The sequence below is a fragment of the Contarinia nasturtii genome, unplaced genomic scaffold (assembly GCF_009176525.2).
Source record: "Contarinia nasturtii isolate CC-2019 unplaced genomic scaffold, AAFC_CNas_1.1 Cnas_scaffold_810, whole genome shotgun sequence".
Classification (NCBI taxonomy): domain Eukaryota; kingdom Metazoa; phylum Arthropoda; class Insecta; order Diptera; family Cecidomyiidae; genus Contarinia; species Contarinia nasturtii.
Window position 1 is genome coordinate 113,393 of NW_022198157.1, and position 23,035 is coordinate 136,427.

The window sequence follows — 23,035 nt, forward strand, 5'->3', positions numbered from 1 at the left end:
ATGAAATCGTCAAGAAAATTCAGAATCCGGAATTTAGTATCTTGATCGGGTTGGGCTTATTTTTTTTCTCTCTCGAAAACGTGATGTATCAACCGTACATTTCAAACTATGGCCAAATGCCAAAGTAGGGCTTTTTATTTTTTTAATTTGGGATTTCGAAGAAACGTGATTTGTTCATTGGCAAAAGCATTTGAATCACCTTTTGTTTCACAATATCCCACTAGATATTCCCCATTGAAATTGCATTTACAGACTTTTAAATGACAACGGAAAATTTATGACACAGCATTAAAATGAACCATTTATCAAGCTGAATTGTATGACTCTTATCGAATAAACGTAAAACCACCGACTTCAAGCTCAAATCAAATATTTAAAAGACACATTATTGTGGCACCGTCATCTCCTTATTTGAGAACTTCATACTGTATTCGTATAATTCGTGTTTTCCGCTGAAAAGTGTAAAGAAAAAAACTTTTTCAGCTTTTTATCTACCCAGCATCCATTTATGCGTTAAAGTTTATAAGTTTCAAAGTTAAGTAATCAAAAAAGTCATACTGACGTCAAAATTGTAGGGAAAGAATGTAATTTTGGTTTGAGGAAATCGAAGAAAAGAAATACCTTTTTCACATCGACTTCCTGGTAGATTTACATTTAATTTAAGTAATGTTATTGCAGATGCGATGCCACATTGAATTTGAAATGGATCCATGACGAATTGACTGAATACATTAAATCGAAACATAAATCAACACAAAAAAAATTGGAATACATTTTGGTGAATAAAAAACCAGTCCGAAAAAATGTCTATTTTTGTTTAGGTTTTGTTGAAAATGTTCAAAGTTTTGTCCCCCACCCCTCCCACTGGTATTTTTATTGAATAAAAATTTCAATTCAAAAAGACGACCGAAGAGAGTCCAGTCCGAATAAATTAGGGAAAAAATCTGGCAAAGTGTGTAGTACTTACATTGGCACATTGATGATACTGTTACGACAATGGCGACGATGACGACACCCGATGCAGTATCGGTGTAAATCACCAAGAGAACTGGAATGGCTTTTATTTAAAGCTAATGCTATCTTCAAGTTATTTCCGTTTCGCTTACGTCTTTTCCTCGTTCATTGTTGTGCATGCTTTTCGTTTTCTATTGATATACTTTGTAATGGCGTTGATAGTAAGACGAATCGCTTGGTTTTCGAGTAAACAAAGACCTAATTTATTTCACATTCACCTTTTATTTTATTTTTCACTATTTTTTCTTCTTATCAATTGGATGCTTTACTGTGATGTCTTACAAACAGTGTCACCAATGCTTGGTCATGTTTTCTACTAACATTGCACTTCTTTTTCATTAATTTTCGGTTTAATTTCTCTTTTCATTTTCGCTTCGCTTACCATTTTCGTTTCACTTGCAGACGCTGCTTCCTTTTCTTTTACATTTCGTTTTTTTTCACTTTGCCGGATACTTCCTTATATTTTTCACTTCGTCCTGATTATTCTTTTCTTTTAATGCACTTGGTGCGTCGAACTGAAGTATGAGATAAAGTTGACTTAAATTTTTTTATAGTCTACCTGTCGTCTTGCAGATTGCCTTTGCCAACCAGAGACAGCTGTATCGTTTACAAGAAATCTTTGAGCTTCAAAGAAAGTAATCCATTCCATTTATATAACCAGCTGTTTCTGTTTTCTATGCAGTGTGTGTGTTATCTTTCAACAGTTATTTATTATTATTATTTTTTTGTTCACTGGAATCATCAACAAAACAGTTGATTTAATTCTGGTTGTGCTGCATGAGTGTACTATTGTATATTATACGTTGATGTAACTCTCATATTGTCATTGATTGCCAAGTATCGAGTGCGTGCGTGCCTGAATTACATAGATAAACACATTCATTTCATTATAAACAAACAATTCGCATCAAACCAGCGAGATACGAATGCGTTGTTGTTATTCAATTGAATCAGAGCACTTCGAAAATCCAACATTCATTGAACTAGACACGTAGAAAGCACATTGAATTTTCAATTCCTTAGTTTTTACCATCGACCATTGCATCTTTTCGATGTTGAAGTTCTTTTAATGCTTAAGCGAATAAAAGCAACGACTTCTGCTAACATTGTTTACGTTTGCCGTCGTTGTCGTACACTTTTTTTAAAACAAAATCTCTTCGTTTCTCTTTCACTATCTCAATCCGTCTCATTCAATCGTTTTTATGTGAGCACATTGTCGGAGAGTACGTGCTCGCATTTCTTTTACATTTGATTTGTAAGTATTTTTATTTCAAATTGCAGTCTATTTGCTTTTGTGTGCTTTCAGTTCAACTTTAACGTTTTTAAACCAGTTTCACATTACACAAACACCATCGTTGTCGTTCTTGTGTATCCGATTCAATTCACAGAAGTCCCGGCTGGTGCGACACAAAATTGTGTAAATATTTAAAGTACTGTGGCAAATGGCAACGGAAGAAAACAAGAGTAAAAACACATTTGCACATGTCACCGCACACGTATCGAACGACGAAATATGTATGTGGATGTATGTCGTAAAGTGGCACCCAAAAAAATAACTTCTTCCTTTCATTCAACTATCACGAAAATTCACTTGTTCACCCATATAGTCACTACCATTGCAATCGTTTCCATTCGTTTGTACATAGAAGACGCACATAATCAAGATTTCCGGAAGTTTTCGCTTCGGATATTTTCTTTTCTTTCTCGCTTTTCTTTATTTCGATGTTCTTTTTCTTGAATGTGTGTGTCTTGATTTGCTTGATACACAGTCTCTTTTGTGATGTTTATTTTCGATGGTAATCGGTATCTGTTGCACTTGATCTACTATTAGTTTTTGTGATATCCGAAATACTTTGCAGGTGTGTAGGTTTTTCTTTTCCGCTTGTTAGTTTTTCTCTCTTTTTTATCGCCAAGTATTGACAAACACGAGAAAAGTTTGGATTTTTTTGTTTGACGTCCGAACACGCACAATGATACACTTCGTATTAAGCGCAAAAAATTATATCCAAATTTAGAATAGGTTCATTTCATAGGAGTTTTTGTAGAAACGACCGACGTCAATCGTTCGCGCTTTGACCAATTCGAGTTGTCTTTTTTTCGTCGACCCACGGACGATTTTGAATGCTCATAAACAAGGTATCGAAACCACCACTTTTTGTCAATCTTATTTCTGTTTTTTTGCGGTTTTGTTCATCAAGGCTTTTTTTTACACTGTATTGGCTGGTTGAAAGTCCCAAAACTGATAATCAAACATTTTGGAATGATAGCCAAAAGAGTCCCTCGACACACGTCTTTTGGGATTATTGTGATGAGAAAAAACGTCTTTTTTGTTCGTGACTAATACCGAAAATCGATAAAAAAAAACCATTCGATTTTACGGTACACCGAAGGTGGCATATACACTTTTCAACATATTTTCAATTTATTTTCCAATTTTAATTTTGTTGAAATCGTCTTTCGACGACAAATGACACATTTTTTCCACCAAAAATTCATTTCAAATGTCAGAGAATGTTTAATGGTCGGCGAAGCTACTATGCTTTTCACTTATTTGCTTTTCTTCGTCAAATATTTTCGGTTTGGTGTAAACTTGTTAACCATTGAAGAGCATCAAAACAGTGTGTAATGAGACACCATTGTATGTTTCACTGTGAATACTCCCCCCGTTTGTTTAAAATTTTCTTAGTCAATTTTTTGCATCAATCTCTTGGAATTGGGCATGTTCGCTGTCTACTTTTTTCATTCTCGCTGTTTCATGACAATGGTATTCTGTTTTTTCAGGCGGACAATAGAAAATTATACACACAAATTTAACGGTTTTTTCTTTCACACTTTATCAACGCCGAAAACATTTTTTTTCTCTTATCTTTAAGTCGGCGAACATGATTTTGTTTGGCTCACAGTCATTTTATTATGTTCATGTATTTTTTTTCTTCAAGCTTGTTCATGCCGTAGCACTCGACTCGTCGTACACAATGTACAGTTGTTCGTTGTTTGATTTAAATAATTTGCCTTTGTTCGTCTATTTTCCGCTCTGTTATGGACCTTGTTAAATTTTGCGAGAACAACAAGAAAACATAACGCAATTTTTTCTGGACTATTCACAAATGCGACGCCAAACGAACACAGGGTCTTGTTTTGTTTTCTCCGTCTAAATGTCTGCAGATTTATTCAATATTAAAAATTATGTATTTTCACTGTGTGCGATTTTTTTTCGCTTCAGTTTGATGCTGTTGGATTTGCGAACAGAGCAGCAGGCGTCCCATTTTTGCGTTCATTCACTGACAATATTATGTGGAAACAGGCGCTTGTCACACTTGTTTGCTTCGCTTTCTGTTCTGTCAATTTTTTTTCGCTCGGCACTTTTTTCTCTTATTGAACCAACAATGGCAAACGTATTATAGTCATCACAAGAACAAAAAAATAAACAAATATTATGTAAAATACACTTCAAAAACACGAACTGTATAATGCAAAGCTTCTCTCTCTAGACTCAGCTCAGGACTCTCAATGATGCCCCCTTCATTTGTTATTCTCTGCTCGACATGAATTCAATATACTATATATTCACCGCTGTCGTGCTTTGTTTTCAAATGATTTTTGCTCAACTAATTCCGCACCTCCAAAACAAAATAGATAAGGTCGTCGTTATAATAGAGGCCAATGTTCATTTGAAAATCGAAAAACTTGTTCCAAATCCATTTTTATCGGAACACATCGTGCGTCATGAAAATCAATGAACAAATTTAGAAAACGAATGCCCAAAATTACTATTGCAATCAATACAGTTTAATCTCATTAGCAAAATCCATCGAATGCTTTGTCTTTCCACATTTTTGTCTTATCAAGGATTCAGCTATTAGTTTTTTTCTATTGTGATTCCGGCCGAATGAGCAATTTTCTTACCATTGATATTTTGTCAATTGCTTATCGATCGCCTTTATTTGCAAAGTTCATTTTGACGATCAAAATTCGCGGTTCGAGCGACCATAGTCCTTTGGTTGAATGAAAACTAGTATTTAGTATTCAATTTAGTCACTTGGTCACAATTCACTTGAACTCTGGTTGTTTGCGAGTCAAATCACCAGTTTCTGCGATAGACAATGCATAAAAAATGCTCACACTCCGTTTTTTCTCATCGTTTCGTGTATGTTTCACAATTTGGCCAAAAAGTGTGAATTTACTCCAAATTAAACCGATTTTTTACGCACAATTTAAGAGGATAATTTCGAATTTCATTACGCAAACCGTTTTTTTGCGCTGGAAATTAATGAAACCCTCTTATTTTATTGTTTGCACCAAAAACGAAGGAAAATCAACTACAATTGTTCAAACATTTGTATTTTATCCCTTCCGGCGACTGCTGACGGAAAATCGGATCGGTTTTTTTTATTTCATTCAATCTTTTTTTTAATATTCACTTAAAATATTTACTTTTGTTCTAAAAGCCAATTTACATTCAACCGCTGTAATGGGATTCTTTTTTTTCTTTGTCCAATTTTTTTCCGTTCACCATGGACTAAATACTTTAAAACGATTTTCTCCGATGTTTTCACTCGGTTGTTTTATTTCGTTATTTTGATGCTCAATCGTTTGTAACACGCGGATTGAATTTCAACGATATGTTCAAGAATAAAACGAACGAACACACGAATGCGTATAAATGGCTCGTACAGTCGTTATCCGTTCACAACAAAATGTATACACAGACTGAATGCGAATGTTTTCCATCATTATCCTTTATGCGGTTGCAACAATATTTGATTTTATCGAGAGACCGAATATTCAGTGAAGGACGGCGTTGTTTTTAACATCTAACAATACGATGGCACACGCATTTTCGAACATAAAGAGGGGCAACACGTTTCGATGATGCACTTCCGAACAGGAGCCGAACGAAGGGTATGACGAGTGTGAACGAAGTCGTTTTTCGTTAAGCATGCTTCATCCAATTTTCCTCTGCACAACATCGTGTTTTTCGTGAAAGTGGAGAAATGTAAATGTCAGAAAAGCTTCAGTTCAGGGGAAAATTCGGTCGATGTAAGGAAATTCTTGTTGTGTCAGCCACATTCATTATTTCCCCCAATTTCCTTTTCAACACTGTTGCCACATTTCCATCGATACTATGGCATTGACGATGTAAATTCTACAAGTGAAGTATATCGTAGCATAAAGACGTTGTCAGTTAAAATTCAATAAATTGCGATTTGATTACGGAAGAAAAATGAAAATTATAAGTCCGCATTCATACAATTTTTGGTTATATTGAATAACAACTATAATTATGGCATTGAACAAAACATTGTGACACAATATCAAGCGAAAATTTGGCTTATGAACACGCGACCAAAACATTCATAATAATAATTAATGTGAACACTGAACAGACTTTCATAACTAAGCAAAAATTCAAACATCCCATGCGTTCCACGTTCACTACACAAAAAAAAGTATCGCACGGGACGACGGAGTTGATTCATATGGTCGCTAAAAGTAAATCACTTACACATTCAATTAACATAAAATATGAGGATTTCATTGAGCAACAGTTAAATCCATCAAAATCCATATATTTATAGGATTGAAAAGTTTTCAATCCTGCTGATTATTTGGTGCAAGTTTTCGTCGTCGTCATCTGCACTCTGCTATAAAATGTCGTACTCTGTTTTCAATGCATTTCATCCCAACAAGGAGCACATAAATATATGTTAGATTGAAACGAAGTCAAAAAAATCGAATAATATGCGGTTTGATATGACTGCTCCGGCGAACTTGAGATAATGTCAAAAACTTTTGATCGCACATTTATTTGTGCCATTTCACAACAATCGATGGCAACCACACAAATATTTCAACTGAGATTTGAATGTTTTATTTATACATGTATGCTAGGGGTTGAAAACATTTTTTTTCACGAATTAAAATTTAGGATTTACTAGAAAATACTAGGAGCTAGAAACTATCAAGATCGGTCAAAACATTTTATGATAAAATGTATGTCTATAAAATTGTAATGCAAGCAGCTAGGAAAAAACTAGAAGATTTTAGAGAATATTATACGCAAATTTACCTAAAATAGGTAATACTAAAAACCTTGTCTTCCCCTTAGCATGTATGTCAATGAGAAAGTATATAAATGTCTCTGTGTGTGTGCTTGATGGTTGCTCGATTTTGGCCATTTGAAAGGAGTCGAAGTATTCGGCATTTACTAATATTTATTTGCTGATTTTTCAATTTCTGACAATTCGAAAAAAAAAAACTTTTTCAATTGTTTTATTGGCATTCAAATCAATTTGTGTAACTTTGGCCATGTCAAGTTAAAAATTCTTTCAATAAGTCTGTTGCCAAGTTAGCGGAAGTTATCAGGCATTCTTTTTTAATGACGTCGAAGATCTCGGCACATCCCACTGCGACGCAACTTTTCACAACAATCTCTTTCTTTTTCCCCCTTGCCAACTCAGTCGCTCTTTATTTTCACTTTCAGTTTTTGCGCATAATTTATGTTATATAAAAATGATGAATCGAAACTTTTTTGTTTTTGTTATTGACGTTCCGTTGAAATGGTCGAAACAATAACTTTTGTTTGAAATTTCGCGGTCGATGGCCGCAATTTCATTGTATCTCTTGAATATTTGTAATAAAAACGTGCTAATTAAATAAAACAGTTTAAATTGTCTGAATATCATTTATGTTTTTCATTAAATTGAAACATTGGACAAAATAAAATGAATTTTTTTTTCGGTGTACCAAAGGAGAAATCTTCCACAGAGGATTTCTATTTGATAGAAAACATTTCTTCAATAATTGTTCAACTTTTTAACCCGACGCATATTGACGGATATAAATCCTGAAGTCATAAAATAAAAGACATTAAATCAAAAACTTTTTTAATGGGCACAAATTTCTTCAATCTTTTTTTCTGATTGAATCGAAAAATGAGGAATTGGATGTCAAGATATCTCTTCTCGTTTTTGCTCTGTATGACTAACTAAAACTTCACGTGAAAATGCGTTTCATTGAAGAATTATGCTTCAACACGTATTTCATACATCATAAAATAAGTGAAATGAAATTGCAATCGAATATTTAACTCATAAAATACTATCGATTCTCGAATTTAGATTTATTTTTCCTTCGAAAAGGAACAAAAATAATAATAACGAGTTTCAATATATATAATGTATCACATCACGCAATCATAACAAATCAAGGGGAGTGGGCAATTCCAAAAATCGCTAGAAAAAAGATGAAGGAAATAAAAATGAAGATAACCAAGGGTTCAAACGGACATCCGGCTCGGGAATAAATTGCAAAGTGAGTTTTCTTTGAATTTCTTCATGTTTGCGTTTTCATGCGAATCCCTCAAAATTGGCAAGAGTCTGATTTAACTTCATTTCCCTGTTTTTCCCGTGATAAATACGAAAAAAAAAAGAAAACAATATCTAACCCAAGATTTTCATTTGATTCCTGTTGAAACCGTTGTCAATGGCATTCAAGATTCCTTGCACAGAGTTAAATTTTCATTTTTCAATCGCCTTAAAAAGAGATACTCTTTTTCCCAGAAATTTTCATTCAGTTGGTGTAATGAAGGAAAGGACTTGAAATTTACGCAATTGGATTAATGAACTCTATGTTGATGAACTCTATGAAATGAAAAATATGTTGTCTGTTTGTGGTTTGCCGGCCAAATTTATTCAATTGTTTCTTAATGAAATTATGTAGTAAACTCATTCTCAAAACAAAATACAATCATTTGAAAGAAAATTCGAGTACATTCATTACAAAACGCAATGTCTTTTGTGTGATGAATTTGAATCGATTTGCTTATTGTTTGCAAAATTGATAGACTCCATTTGAAATTTCGATAACACTTATCATTAGTGGAATTGAGTTTTGCCACAATGAATAATAATAATAACTCATTTAGAGAAAAAGGTTTTGCGCATTGTCTTCATTGCCGCTCTCTCCTCTCTCTCTCTCTTTCTCTCGTTCAAGAACAATCATCATGTAATGCTCGGTAGCACCGAATCATTATTCGTTTCATGAATAATTCGGAGGATGAGCTATACCATAAGCCACTCAATTGGTGTGCGTTTTCTGGTCTCACCTGTTGTCGACAACATTGTTCATTTCACCGATAATATCCACAAAAATACTCAATAAATTTTATTGAAAGGCTACATGCCATTTTGCTTGAAAATTCTTGAACAATGGGATTCAATTAAATTATTTTCGGTGCATAATGGCCCAAAGTAGCACTGAAGCCGATGCTGAAGTGTTAAGCAATCAATCTTATGATGAAAATACTCAAGTAAAATATTTCACTCTTGAATCAAAGGAGCGAGTACGACGTTTCCCCCTTTGCTGAGCGAAATAAATCCGATATACGGCGCTGATTTAAATGTCACTCTGATACATTTTTTGGCTTGACAATATATAAGCTCTTCATTCAACATGCATAATTTTTGAACGGTCGAGTAAAAAAAAGAAACATATCATAAAATATTCTTCTTACGTTTATCATAAAAATTCTCTATATTTTAAATTTATTTGTTTAAAAATAACATTAATTTCAATTTTTTTTTCATAGATTGAACAAGAATCTAATGTAAAAAGTAATACCAATGCGACACCTACCGTTAAAATAGAAAAGGAAACTTATTTGGAATTGTAACATTTTGGTCCGCCATAACAGCATCTTCGTTTTGCTTCTCTGTGATTGGTCAAGTAAAACGAAGATGCTGTCATGGTGGACAAAAATGCTACAATGGATACCAACTAAGTTTCTTTTTGCATTTTTACGGTAGGTGTCGCATTGTCATTACTATTTACATTGGATTCTTATTTAATCGATGAAACATTTTTTGTTGAAATTATTGTAATTTATAAACAAATTAATTTTTTTATAAAAAAAAAATTTTAATAAATTTTTTAATGAAAAATGTTTGAAAAATATTTTATGACATGTTTTTTTTTCAACGATTCAATAATTATGAATGTGTATGCATTTTAAATGAAGAGCTTATATATTGTCAAGCCAAAAAAGTATTATTGTGAAATGACAGAGTGACATTTACATCAGCGCCGTATATCGAATTAATTTCGCTTGGCATAGGGGGAAATATTTTGACAGATAGTACTCGATCCTTTGATCCCCAACCACTTGATAGTGGAATTATATAAATATAGCATTTAAATTGCTGTAACCCACATTCATTATTACTGTATATACTTATGAAGTGAAATAGATTGCTTTCAAAGAACGGGATTTTCATTGGAATTTCATTCAATGGTGAAATAAGCTTCGAAGCGGATTGATCTAGTTTTTTCAAATTGAATTCCAATGAACGCGTACAATAATCACAATACCATATACGTGCATGACCACCGTAGATCGTTTGAAATCAACAAATTTATTTCAGTCAACATAAGTTGATGAATAATCATTTGAAAAATTTCCTTCCGGAAAATATTGGTTTTAAATGAATTTGCAACTGCTTTATCGAGTGGAAACTTTCCACTACTGCGATATATCATTTCATTTTGGCTTCGTTGCATAAAATCCAGCACAACTACATCGAAGATCGAACTACATTGTAACTTTGGATAATTATTTGTTTCGAAAACCAGATAATTTATGTTGTGATTAAACTTCGAATTAAGTTATAAGTATATTAAATTTCCACTTCAAGTTGAGTGATTTTTAATCGAATCTATTGATATGTACATGAGAATTATCTTGTAATTAGTACTTCTTCTTCTTCTCTCGCCGCATTTGAAATCAAACTTTGAAAATCCACTTCATGGACATCTTTCCAGTCAAAGTAAAAAAAAACCGAAACTTTTTGCCATTTCTTATCGCACTACATAATATTCGCTGGTAAGTGGTTTATTTTGTTTCAAGAAAACAATGTTAACAAATCCCAATGCGGCCGCATGCAAGCGATGAAGTGTGCTAAGCAATCTTGTTGCACATTCTCTCTGTCTCCCCCTCTATCTCGCTGGATCTTTCGTGGGAATTAAGTTTTCTTGTATAATAGTGCCATTTTTTTCTTCTCATGTTCGTAATTTTATTGTCGTTCAGTGAAATTGATTCAGAAAACTACTTAATCAAACTCATAATGAAACCGTCACTATCAGAGTTTTCGCTTCAAGTTTGATGTTGTTTCACTCTTTGATTTTTCAAATAAATTGGCAGCTACAAATTAATTCAATTGAAAAGTTGGCACCAAATTACACTATGTACGACGTACATGTACACTGTACATTCGCTACAAATGCAATGAGTTCCTTTTATGGAATGGCTCATAATGGCAATACAATGCGCTCACGTTCGATGGTATCGAATGTTGAAAATCACGTACAAAATGAAACCAATACTACGCGTTAGATGAAAAGCAAATAATTAAATTGAATTTTTCACAAAAAAAAATTCGAACTAGAAACTTAATATCAACGAATGATTCGGTTCATGTAGTAATTGCGTTCTATTATTGTTCGTCGAATATAGCACTATTCGTGAAATTATTTATCCATGGAAAAAAGTGCACATAAATTTGTGTTATCGCATTTGACTTTTTATGTGCGAAAAAGGTCCGCATCGACGGGTGGATAAAGACAAAACCGGAGTACGTTATCATTAACGGAGTAGAAATCCTCTATGGCAAATAAAAATAGCGAATATTGTTCAGTGTACTCGAGCTGATTGAACTAATTATCCTTAATTCCTGTACGAATATTTTCCAGATGCAGCACGATTTCACGCGAAATCCATATCGATTTTTTGCGATTTAATTATAATCAGCTTTCGGTTCGACAAATTAATATTGAACCAGATTTTAATCTTTAAAAATTATTATTATTGGCAATAATTTCTTCTCTTATACATTTAAACGGAAAAAAGCTTGATTTCAACTCGACTATTTGTGAGCACTCGGAACCTTGGCATAGAACGAACGCTCGTATTACTCAAAATAGCAATCATTATTTGGAAGAATACCGAAAAATAGAAACAGGACGTGCTGTTAAGAAAAGTAATTTGAACATTTTTCAGATCACAACAGATTGTCCATTTCTTTTTATGGCATTATAATAACATGGATAGGGTGCAACTATATAATTCACCTGCAGGCTACATTATCTAACCGAAATGTTTACATTAACTCCTTTATTTTTAATGACAATACCCTTTTTCAGCTTTTCATTTTCTCGACGACGGTTTTTTGTATTGAAATTGTTTCTGGAAATTTCTATGTTAATTTTAAATAATAAAATTACACCTTGAAGGGTCTCGTTGCTAATATCAAGCGTTTCTATCGGAAATGGGACAATCCTTATACAATGGGAATTTATAAAAGTTTACGTTTCCACAATCCATATATAAGTTGATTTATTGAGCAAAATGAAGTTTGTATATCGAGTAATACTCGAATCGCTTGATATTAGCTACAGAATTCTCACATTTTCTCTGGAATCAATGCTTCGTAATCAAACAAATATTTCTAAAGTACTGACCCACCCGAACTTATAGTAAATAGTAAACCGTATGCAAGTCACAACCGGATAGTAGACGTTGTCGACTTGATTCGTGCTGTATTTCAATGCCTCAGGGAAAAGTAAATTCCCTTTTTGGTAACTATGACGTCATTTACGACAGGTATATTCGTGTGCGGTTCTTAACAATTTTCCATGTGGTGTAACTGTGTCATCGATTATTATTATTGCGCTTGCATACGACGCACAGCAAAAAAATGAAATTGATTTTTATTTTTGAGAAAAAGTGAGATTCTATCGATTCATGAGTCTCTTTAATATGTCATGAATGGCATATTGTACTGCTTCTACACGTGCTCTATTTCAGTTCAGATTCATGAAGTTCGTTTTTTAAACATTGATTGGTATGCAATATGATGATACCTATATACTTTATCAAATAAAAGAGTTGTATTCATTCACAGTAATTTCCCTTTTAGAACAAAAAAACAGCATTTATTTGAAAAATATGTGGAATGATTTTTTTGTGTCATCTCTGAATTTGTTTGAACTTTCATCATGTTGCAAAGTATCATATTTTTTGATGCTATATCAAGATATTTCGATATTTTTGAGAGAGTATGCTTTATAAAAAAATGAGCTCTTTGAGCACTTTTAATCTTTTCTTACATTCCACAATAATTCCTTTCATGAAACCTTTTTGACGATTCTCTATTCAACACATACATCTTTGACAATTTATACTTCTTTATTAACGATAGATATATTAGCAATTCTAGCTCTTCGAAATTAATTCGATTCATTTTACTTCCACAAATGATTTTGTTTGAATAAATTCCAATTACAAAGTATTTAACGCACGCAAAATAAAAAACTTGAAAAATGGTTTCAAACTAATAATAAAAGAAACGTTGAAAGAAACTTGCTATTCAACATCAATGTTCCAGGAATCCTTCATTTTGAAAACATCACTCTACCTTTTTTCTCATTCAAGAGAACTAAATTTGGAATTGGGAAAAGTGCATCTTTGTTGTGTGAGTAGCAAAATTGAAAAACATTTCCTGCGGCTGTCAATAAAACGAAACAGGAACTATTTTTAGTCTCATTGAAAGGGGTTGCTAAGAGATTGATGTATAACATTGCAATTTATGTGATGTTCATCTTTTGCTGTTCGCCGAAAACTCGAAACAATGCATTTGGTAAATGAAAATTCGTGAATGCACCAATAGAAAAATAGATAAGAGATTCGTTAATATAAAGCCGTTGAAGGTATTGATCCAAATGCGCCTGAAAGCTGCGAAGGTATAAAGAACGAAGGCAATAAAATCTCATTGCGATTGATATGTTTTGTAATTTTGCACCTATTAATAGATTCTGGTGTGGTTACCACTACTGCATTATTTTTTTAAAGGTATTTTATTTTTGTATCTGAAGTGAAAATCAGATTGAAAATACAAAATCTGTACAAATCGGATTGAATTCATGATTTTGAGTTTGATGTGAAGTGATTTTTCGTGTTTCTGCTCGTGTTTTCTCTTTTCATGTTGGGATTTGTGTAATCCGTTGAATGAGTGTGTACTTCGATTCATCTACTTTATTCGATTGTGTGTGAAGAAATGCGGAAACATCGAGTACTGTTTGATTGCCAGCTGAAAGAACCACTCAAAATAACCAATTTATGTGTTACCGAAGCGATTTTTTTGTCTGTTTGTGTACGACGATAGTCTTGATGTTCTCATTTTTTCTTCAATTTTTTTTCATCATTGGCTTGACTTTTTACGTTACGTTTGTATATGCTACCGCATACTCGAATTTGCTAAATGGGGCGGCCAGGGAATAGATACAGCTTAAAGGTGTTTAATGGTACTCGACGCTTTATTGGTTTTTCTGTTGTACCATGGGCCGCTCATAGTCGCCACAATGTCGATCGCATTTTTCAAGTGTCGAAGTCGTTTACCAAAATTAATGAAGTTGAAATTGATGAAAAATATTTGAAAGCATTCAATGTATTTTGCACCAAGAGTACCACTCCTCACTTATCGTCAATATGGTCTCATTTGATTCCCTACTCAAACACATACTCTTTTTCTTCCGATTTTGGTACAATTTAAAAATTTTTAACATCCACATCCATTTACTTGCATTCAGTACAAGCAAACGACAAACATTCAGATTTTCATTCGATTCAATGAAATCGTTGAATTTTGCATTGCGACAGCATATCCTTGGCTATTGACACGTATTGCATTCATTAGAATGTGAAATCGTGAACAGTTTTGAATTAGTTTCGGGATTAGTTTGTTCAACAGAGATTAAGTGAATTCGCAAATTCCGACGAACAAACGCATAGCAAAAAATAAAATCAACGAAATAATGGCGGTAACAGGAATTTTATTTAAAAATTCAACACTACAAACCTATATTTATTCTCTCTCTCTCTCCCTATCTCGACAGAGCACTTGACACATATTATCGGTAACATATATTTTCGTTTAATTTACATTTTTCATGCACACACGTCGCTTGCAGTTAATTTTCATTTTCAACAGTGAATTATGCTCCATGAATTCCCTATTACATCAATTTAACCAGCATGCATTTCATCTCTATATTCTCGCACTCGACCGAAATTTTTTTTGTCTTGCCAGCGAAGTGGGAAAAAGCGGCGTTTATTTTAAATGGAGCAATTAGCGTTGACATTAAAGAAATGTTTGTTTGTGATCGTAACTATCCATTCGAAAAATATATAATTCTTTTGCGAGTAAACGCACCATGTCATGTCATATATTAAGTGCGCTTAATAATAAAGCTTTTACTTTAAATTCATTTCAATTGCTTTGAAAGTAGTAGTGTATTTTAGCACATATAAATATATATGTGTGTATATATTTCCCTATTGAACCAATGCCATTAATTCAACGAATGCATTAATCTTTGTCATTTATTACGTAACCGGAGAATGTTTGGCTAAAGTGAGAGAAAAAAATGATCAACATCAATCCCTACTCGAACACCGACCAACCTGTGAAAAGATAAAACTTTAAATATTAATGCAGTTTGGAATATATTTTACATCAACACTGAACCATTTTCTGCTCTCAATCATTCCCATTCGAGTGTTTCTGTGCTTGCCTTTCCCATTGAGATTCCGTGCCATTTTTTTTACAATTGATTTTTTCACTCGCATCGGATGTATGTTTGAGGGAAATAGAGAGATTGTGTGTATGCGTGTTGGTGGTGTTGCAATAGCGACAGACAATTATAAATTAAAAATAAGCCCGGTTTTCTGTACATTTATTCATCGATAGCACACCGCTACATTTCATTCCCGAATGCGTATGCATTTTATATGGAGTGTGCGTTCATTTGTCGTAAACAGAATATTCGCGCCAAACACTAATGGCTATTTTACCCGTAAAATATTGGTCCACTTGTTTCACGTAATTGTTAATATTTAAATGCGATAAACTCAACGCAATCACAGCACTGTATTTTAACTGACATGCCATGTATGTTTATGTGTGCAACATTCAAAACTAGCATATTGCCAAATTAACCACGAAATATATAATTGTGCCAGCAGTTTTCTCATAGTCACTGAAGCAACATTTCATAAAATATTCCCTTTTTTCCACACTTATTCAATCAAAAATCGATAATCTCTTGCGCTGTTAAAATACTTTTATTTCATGAAATAATCAAAATAGATTCAATAGGTCAATAGAAAACATTAAAAATAGACATAGGAATTCAAAAAATGAAAACCAAACCAATTTTCTTTCTAAATCAATTCAGCATGTTAATTACAATAAGTTTTAATTTTTTATTGCTTAATTAATTAAAATTCACGAACGAACAAAATATCGTTTTTTATGCAAAGTTCGATTAAATTAACGATTTATTATTTATGAGCAAAATGGATTTTATATTGTACACCTTTTTTATTTTATGAAAAACTATGTATTCTCTATTTTAATTGAGAATAATAAATTTCTATGTATTTGGAAATGTCATCAATATCAATCAGATATGATATGTACAGAATGTAATTCAATAAAAATCTCGTCTCATTTTTTAAGCAACATTTGAATGTAAAAATATCTACAAAACAAATATATGCTGGAATTGTTTCGAATTTTCTTTATGAAATTACAATGTCAACGACATTTATCAATTGAGTCTAAATAATTACATTTCCTTCTTTATTGTTCGACGTTTTCAAAATTAATAAAATAACAAATCGACATCGGAATGCGTTGTCGCAATAAATTTTCATGAAAAAAATCAACACCACTCATGTGTTTTGTTCCTTTCATGTAATATATTTAATAACGTCTATTTTCTGCGTATACGATTCAAGGACACATGAACACTTTTTACAAAATGTGATAGAAACTACTATTTTTGCAAATAAAAAAATACCAAGAACCAACTAACATATATTATATCAATAGAAATAAAATAAAAGGGAAACATTAACACAATTCGAACTGGAAGGTTTTTTGTACATTCAATATTAGTATACAAGTTTTTTCTTACTTTTTGTTTGCTAGCTTATGTGGAAAATGTTTTCGAAATAGTAAAAACAAAATAAATCTTAATGGGGTAAATTAGGAATTCAATTCGAATACCATCGTCCAATGGCATTTGTAGCTGTGCCGTTTTCATTGACTTATCTGTGCGATGGTTTTCTTCGGCTTCCACTGGTTGTTACGTAGTTCGATGACGTCCATGATCATGAATCTAACCAAGAAAAGAGCACAAAAATATAATATGAAAAATGTCATAATAGCAAAGAATAAGCAGGTATTTAGAGGAATTTAGTGTCAAATGAGCCTTTACTCAATATAAATTACCTGATACGAGTGGTAGTTTTGAAATTGCGAATTTTGTTGTCGGCAATACGTTTCAGTTGGTTCATATAGACGGTGAGATCCAAATTTTGTACATTATCGGCAGACCTCTGTTCAAGTTTACCGCCAACCGTTGTCAACAATTTGCAGACACATTCCAACTTCTCATTGGCTTGTGATGTGTTCGATTGATTCGGTGCTGCCTCACGAATCAAGGCATGGATGCACACGTTCATAATGTTTGTTGTCAACATATCCAGCTTATACAATTCACCGATAAAACGTACTGTACTAACCAAACGTCGTCGCAAAGCTGATTCCTCTTCTGTGATTTGAGTTTTGATTTCTTTGATGCCATTTTGATCGTTTTGTTCTTGGCATACCTTCATTTTTGCCATGAGTGGTGCAAGGGCCGCTTCGGTTGTATTTTTATTGGCCACATGCTGTTCAAATTCGACTTGGCATTTGTTAATAAGCGTACGTTTGAAATATGCACGTTCTGTCAACGATGAATCGATTTGTTGTGAACAATGCGATAAATATTGGCTCAATTTAGCGTATCCTTCCGAAAAACTCGGCTCATTAACTGCTTTGTTAAACACTAAATTAATAACACCGACCAACTTTTCCTTTGTGTCGATTTTCAAGCTTTGAAATTGCTCTGACAAAATGCCGAAATTTTGTGCCGTCAATTTATTTAGAATCGAACGTGCTTGTTTGTACAGTTCTTCTGCTTCACCATCATCATTTTTATCATTTTTCTGCAAAAATGATGGTTTCCATGCATTTTCCGCTTCCTTGAGCTTTACATCGCTTTTAATGGACATACGAATATGAACACCGTTGTGCGTACCATTGGTATGACCTCTGTCTATACATGACAAACAAAGAAGAAGAAAATGTACGGCAAGCGGTAATTAGTCATAACCTCAAAATTTGGGTGAACAATAGAGAGAAAAATGTCTGTCATGCTTACCTCGAATTGAATGCCGTTGGCGTTCGCCGTTAAAGCTGCTACCGTTGCTCATGAAGCTACCATTGTGATGCCGTACTATTGGCCGATGATTGAAACTGATCATGTTGGTAAATTTCGATTTCGGCGCACCGGGCTCGCCACGGGTGATTAATGCAAGCAAATTGCTGTTATTTAAATTCGGTGCTTGGCTTCGATCGTGACGCATCTCAATCAAATCAGTCACTGAGTATACATGTTTCTCGGTATCGATTATTTTTGGTTCTTCATTTTTGGAGCCGTTCAACAATGCGAGTGTACTGCTTACTTGCGGTGCTAATGGACTCATTTTGTCGCGACAAGTTTTTTTTTATTCGCTGAGTATCAATCAAAACAATGCCAAATTAAATCGAATATATTGAAAACAAAAATGCTTGACGATGAAATGTTTAATTAGTCGACGTGAAATGCAGACAAAAAACAACAATTATTCAACAAATGATGTGTGCACAGAAAAGAATGCTAACTGTTTGCTTCGATTGCCTATTTAAGACTGGGCGATGCTGATAGAATAGGAATACCTAATGATTTACGACTTTTTGCAAATGAAAAGTGCTATGTTCCAAATTCGTTTGTATGCACACCAATACATAGCCGTTCAAAGAATTACTGTTACAGATATTAATGATTTCGACGCATCCATTTTGCTGTTTGGTATGTGAGCGAATTGCTTAATTTGCATACTGTCACTCTTCCATTCACACTTCTAAATGCTACACATGCACACACATTTGCCGATTTTTCACTCATATCTATGCATTTGATGTTTGATGGCTTAATTTTTTGGCCATATTATCGCATTAGTTTCGCTCACCTGATCATAGGGGCGGTAAATGTACTGCTTTTGTTTGAAATGAATTCAGCATTTTTTCCATTTTTATATATGCCGAATATTTCATATTAATTCGTCGCTGGTCTTTTAAAGTCACTGGAATTTCTAATCTCGAGCATGAATGAATATTGAGACATAAAATGCTCAAAAAATTCCACTTTGGCCAACTTCCGTTGTGCCATACTCTTGAATTGCTTTCGCCATTTGGAATTTATGCATGTCTCCTTTTTGAATTTCAGCAATGTTGTATTACCATGATGCAGACCAAAGTAAAGTTTTTTTTCTCTCAAACACAAAATCAAATAAATTGTTGGTCCTCAAAAAAATGGTTGTATAAAAGTTGTTCTATCCTTAAAAATACGTTTCGTGGAATTTTCTTTGAAAATTACATAGGGTATTCCATCCTGAACCCTGTTTGAAAATAATCCTCATTCCGTACAGAATACTCTGTTTTCTATGACAATGGCCTCATTTCAAATGTCGCTTCGGAAATCTTTTGACTCTGTTCGATAAAGTGAAAAACATATGCACATCGTTGGAGATTTATTAAAAAAATGAAGAGAATTTCCATTCAGTTTCTTTTTTGCAATTACTTTTATTTGTTATTTTTCTCAAATTTTCTACCAAAAAAAATATAATTATTAAAATTATTTTCAATATTTCTATTGGTTTTGAACTAAATTCTCAACAAATATGAACTATCCCGACCGATGTTGTATTGCGTTCATTGATTGGTTTTGGTACCTGTTTTTGGCATCCAGTTCTTTTTGCGTAGTTCAATGAGATCAATAATCATGAACCTAGTCAAGAAAAGAGAAAGAACGCACAAATATATCAATTTTATCAAGAAATGGAATTTGCCTACCTGATCCGGTTGCTGGCCTTGAAATGTTCGGCTTTGTTGTCAGCAATCCGCTTCAACTGAATTATGTATTTGGAAAGATCTAAATATTGGGCCGTCGTGCCATTCGACTGTTGTATTGATTTTTGTTCAAGTTTACCGCCAACTGTTGTCAATAATTTGCAAAGACATTCCAATTTCTCATTTGCTTGTGATGGATTCGAATTAATCCGCGTCCCTTCACGAATCAATTTTCTAATGCACACGTTCATAGTGTTCGTTCTTAACATATCCAATTTATAGAGTTCACCGATAAAATGGACTGTACTAACCAAACGCCGTCTGAAAGCTGATTCTTCTTCCACTATATGGACGTTGATATCTTTGATGCCATTTTGATCGTTTTGTTCTTGGCATGCCTTCATTTTTTCCATGAGTGGTACAAGAGCCGCTTTGGTTGTATTTTTATTGGCCACATGCTGTTCAAATTCGACTTGGCATTTGTTGATGAGTATGCGTTTAAAATATGCACGTTCGCCGGCCCATAAATCAATTTTCTTCGAACAATGCGATAAATATTGGCATAATTTGGCGTAGCCTTCCATAAATTTGGGCTCATTAACTGCCTTGTTAAATATCAAATTAATCACTTCGATCAATTTCTCTTTCGTATCGATAACCAAGCGTTGGAATTTCTCTGCCAAAATGTCAAAATTTTGTGATGTCAAACGATTTAAAATCAAACGTACTTGTTTATATAATTCAACCGCATTTCCATCGGTTTCATGTTTTTGAAAGAATGACGGTTTCCATACATTTTCGGCTTGGTTCCGTTTTGCATTGTGCTGTATTGACCGATACATTCGAAACCTATTCAGCGTACCATTTGTATGACAGAGGTCTAGATATGAAAGAAAAATGTATTATACCGTAATTAGGCGAATCATAACCTAAAAAAATGAATAGAAAGTGAAAAAAATATCTGAATGACATACCTCCAAATGTTTGCATTTGATGTTCGTAATTAATATCACCATCGTTGTTCATGTGTCCACCAATGGTTTGCTTTGCCTTCGGCCGATGATATGGTTTCAACGTATGTGGTCTATTATTGCCATTCATTTGATTTGACGAGAGGTTAGCTAATTGATTATTCGGTACACCGATATCGGTCACAACAGTTGGTGCTTTGTTACGATTGTAATGAAAATATTTGCTCATTTTCATTTAGTTCAATCGAATTGAGTATCGTTTAATCCAATAATCCAAAGAATTAATAACAAAAACATTCAACGACACAACAAAAATGTGAAAAATATATAATATTCAAAGTAAAACAAGTCGAAAATATTTTGGAGATGAATCACTTAAATTTTCCAACAAAAACAGAACAAATTATATTTCGAAAGTGTTGTATGCAAATAGTAAACGTCGAATGTCATTATAATACTCGAATTCTTCTGAAATTTATGAAATTTCTAGAAAATCAATGGTAACGGTGTATATGTGTGCATCATATATCGCAACCGCTTAATGATCTTAAAAGTTTTTGGTGTTATCGCATGCTAGACATAACAATTCCGATCAAACAACTAGGCAACAATAAATCTGGAAACGTGTAATGTTCACTCTTTTTCCATCAAGGATTACAAATGGAAAGCATTCTTAGGAGAAAGTTTCTTCAATACAATTTAAAGTGGAAAAATGTTCTCATGTTTCACAAATTGATTTGTTGTAAGCAGAATGCGATAATATGTCCCCACGAACTCAATAAATGGTACATACGATTTTTCCATTTTAAAATGCGATCCATTTCAAAAGCAGTCGGTTAATTTTTTTCAAATATTTTTTTTTACTTCAAAGTGTGCATTTTTTGTAGCTGATAATGCTCAAAAATCGCACATAACTAAAAATGAAATCACTCAAATTACCATCCCATATTTTCCACGTTTCAATGAATATTAAGAAAGAAAACTGTTTTATTATGATTTTGTTTTATTGTATCATCATCAATATCAATATAATATAATAATTTCATTTTTTTTTTGAATTGCTATCGCTAAACTAATTTTGAATTTGTGTTTTTTCCATTTCGAGTTTCCAATAATATTCATCACTTACGACTCTCTAATATACATAAAAGCAAATAATTTTGTTTTCTTTTGTCAAAATAAAAGTAGAAAAAACCTACTAAAATTAGAATATTGAAATGAGTAAAATTTAAGTGTTCGAATTGTTCAAAATCAAAAATAAAATAAATTCGTCAAATAAAGAGGAAAAAAAAGTGGTTCAATGATGATTCTTCTTCCCTTATTACAATTCTAAATGTTTGATTTGTTTATTTTTGTCAAAATAAATGTTGCATCGTTGATTTCATATTCATTTTTTCTTTGCTTAATGTTTATGGTTTTTGCAAAAGCATCATAAATCGGTTTTAATTTTTTTTTATTCTCATTTTGTTAATGGTATGGAAGTAAATAGTTGGGCTTAGGAATAATTCTTTCAGATTTTAATAAAATCATATGTTGGTATACATAAAATAAAAAAAAATGCTTCAATTTCAAAATTGTTTGCGCTGCCTTTTCAAGTCATTATTGTTTGTTTCTCTCTTTTTTTAAATATAGAATTTTCGAAATGACAAACTAAGACAACACTTAATCACGTATGTTTCTATCATATTTTTGTCCGTAATTTATTATCCCTTTTTTGGCGTAGGTAGGTTCTCTTTTTGTTTATATACATTGAAATACCTACATGGCCAGAAAAAGACCAGAATTTCATCCAGTGTAAAATAAAATAGATCTTTTTGTTTGTTTGCTTCTTTTTTCTTGCTTAGTTTGAGACTTTTTCTTCAAATGTGCACATGAAGTTCTATTAATGGCTAAGTCAATTACAAAATTTCCTCTTCGATTCTTTTCTATTCTTGTCACATGTGCAAAACTAACTATCTCTCAATATCATCGGTTTTTCCATCATTTTTAATTCAAATA

General features: G+C 32.9%; 3 protein-coding genes across 3 annotated transcripts in view; all 3 read right to left on the bottom strand.

The window, feature by feature from the left end:
* The window catches only part of LOC116342137, a 75,371-nt gene extending 69,664 nt beyond the window's left edge, over positions 1 to 5,707 (bottom strand). Inside the window, exon 1 of the mRNA XM_031769638.1 lies at positions 968 to 5,707. The gene's annotated coding sequence lies outside the window, so the exon portion shown is untranslated. The remainder of the gene's footprint in view (positions 1 to 967) is intronic.
* A 10,678-nt stretch (positions 5,708 to 16,385) lies between these two features.
* On the bottom strand, positions 16,386 to 18,952 carry LOC116342172 (eukaryotic translation initiation factor 4 gamma 3-like). Its single transcript, XM_031769672.1, has 3 exons — positions 18,337 to 18,952; positions 17,364 to 18,231; positions 16,386 to 17,250 (listed from the first exon to the last, which is right to left on the bottom strand). Exons 1-3 carry the CDS (start codon positions 18,659 to 18,661, stop codon positions 17,172 to 17,174), a joined length of 1,272 nt encoding a protein of 423 aa, XP_031625532.1. The 5' UTR covers positions 18,662 to 18,952; the 3' UTR covers positions 16,386 to 17,171.
* Positions 18,953 to 19,878: 926 nt separating this feature from the next.
* Positions 19,879 to 21,334, bottom strand: LOC116341967 (eukaryotic translation initiation factor 4 gamma 3-like). Its single transcript, XM_031769411.1, has 3 exons — positions 21,041 to 21,334; positions 20,070 to 20,946; positions 19,879 to 20,004 (listed from the first exon to the last, which is right to left on the bottom strand). The coding sequence occupies exons 1-3, from the start codon at positions 21,270 to 21,272 to the stop codon at positions 19,929 to 19,931; spliced, it is 1,185 nt and encodes a 394-aa protein (XP_031625271.1). The 5' UTR covers positions 21,273 to 21,334; the 3' UTR covers positions 19,879 to 19,928.
* Between the last annotated feature and the right edge of the window lie 1,701 nt (positions 21,335 to 23,035).

Excerpts from the sequence above, each read along its gene's own strand:
- LOC116341967 (XM_031769411.1), bottom strand. The coding sequence starts at position 21,272 with ATGAAAATGAGCAAATATTTTCATTACAATCGTAACAAAGCACCAACT. Across the intron at positions 20,947-21,040 it reads TCAAATGCAAACATTTGGAG|ACCTCTGTCATACAAATGGT; the intron begins GTATGTCATTCA and ends TTTCATATCTAG. Across the intron at positions 20,005-20,069 it reads AAGGCCAGCAACCGGATCAG|GTTCATGATTATTGATCTCA; the intron begins GTAGGCAAATTC and ends TTTCTTGACTAG.
- LOC116342172 (XM_031769672.1), bottom strand. The coding sequence starts at position 18,661 with ATGAGTCCATTAGCACCGCAAGTAAGCAGTACACTCGCATTGTTGAAC. Across the intron at positions 18,232-18,336 it reads CCAACGGCATTCAATTCGAG|ACAGAGGTCATACCAATGGT; the intron begins GTAAGCATGACA and ends TGTCATGTATAG. Across the intron at positions 17,251-17,363 it reads AAAACTACCACTCGTATCAG|ATTCATGATCATGGACGTCA; the intron begins GTAATTTATATT and ends TTTCTTGGTTAG.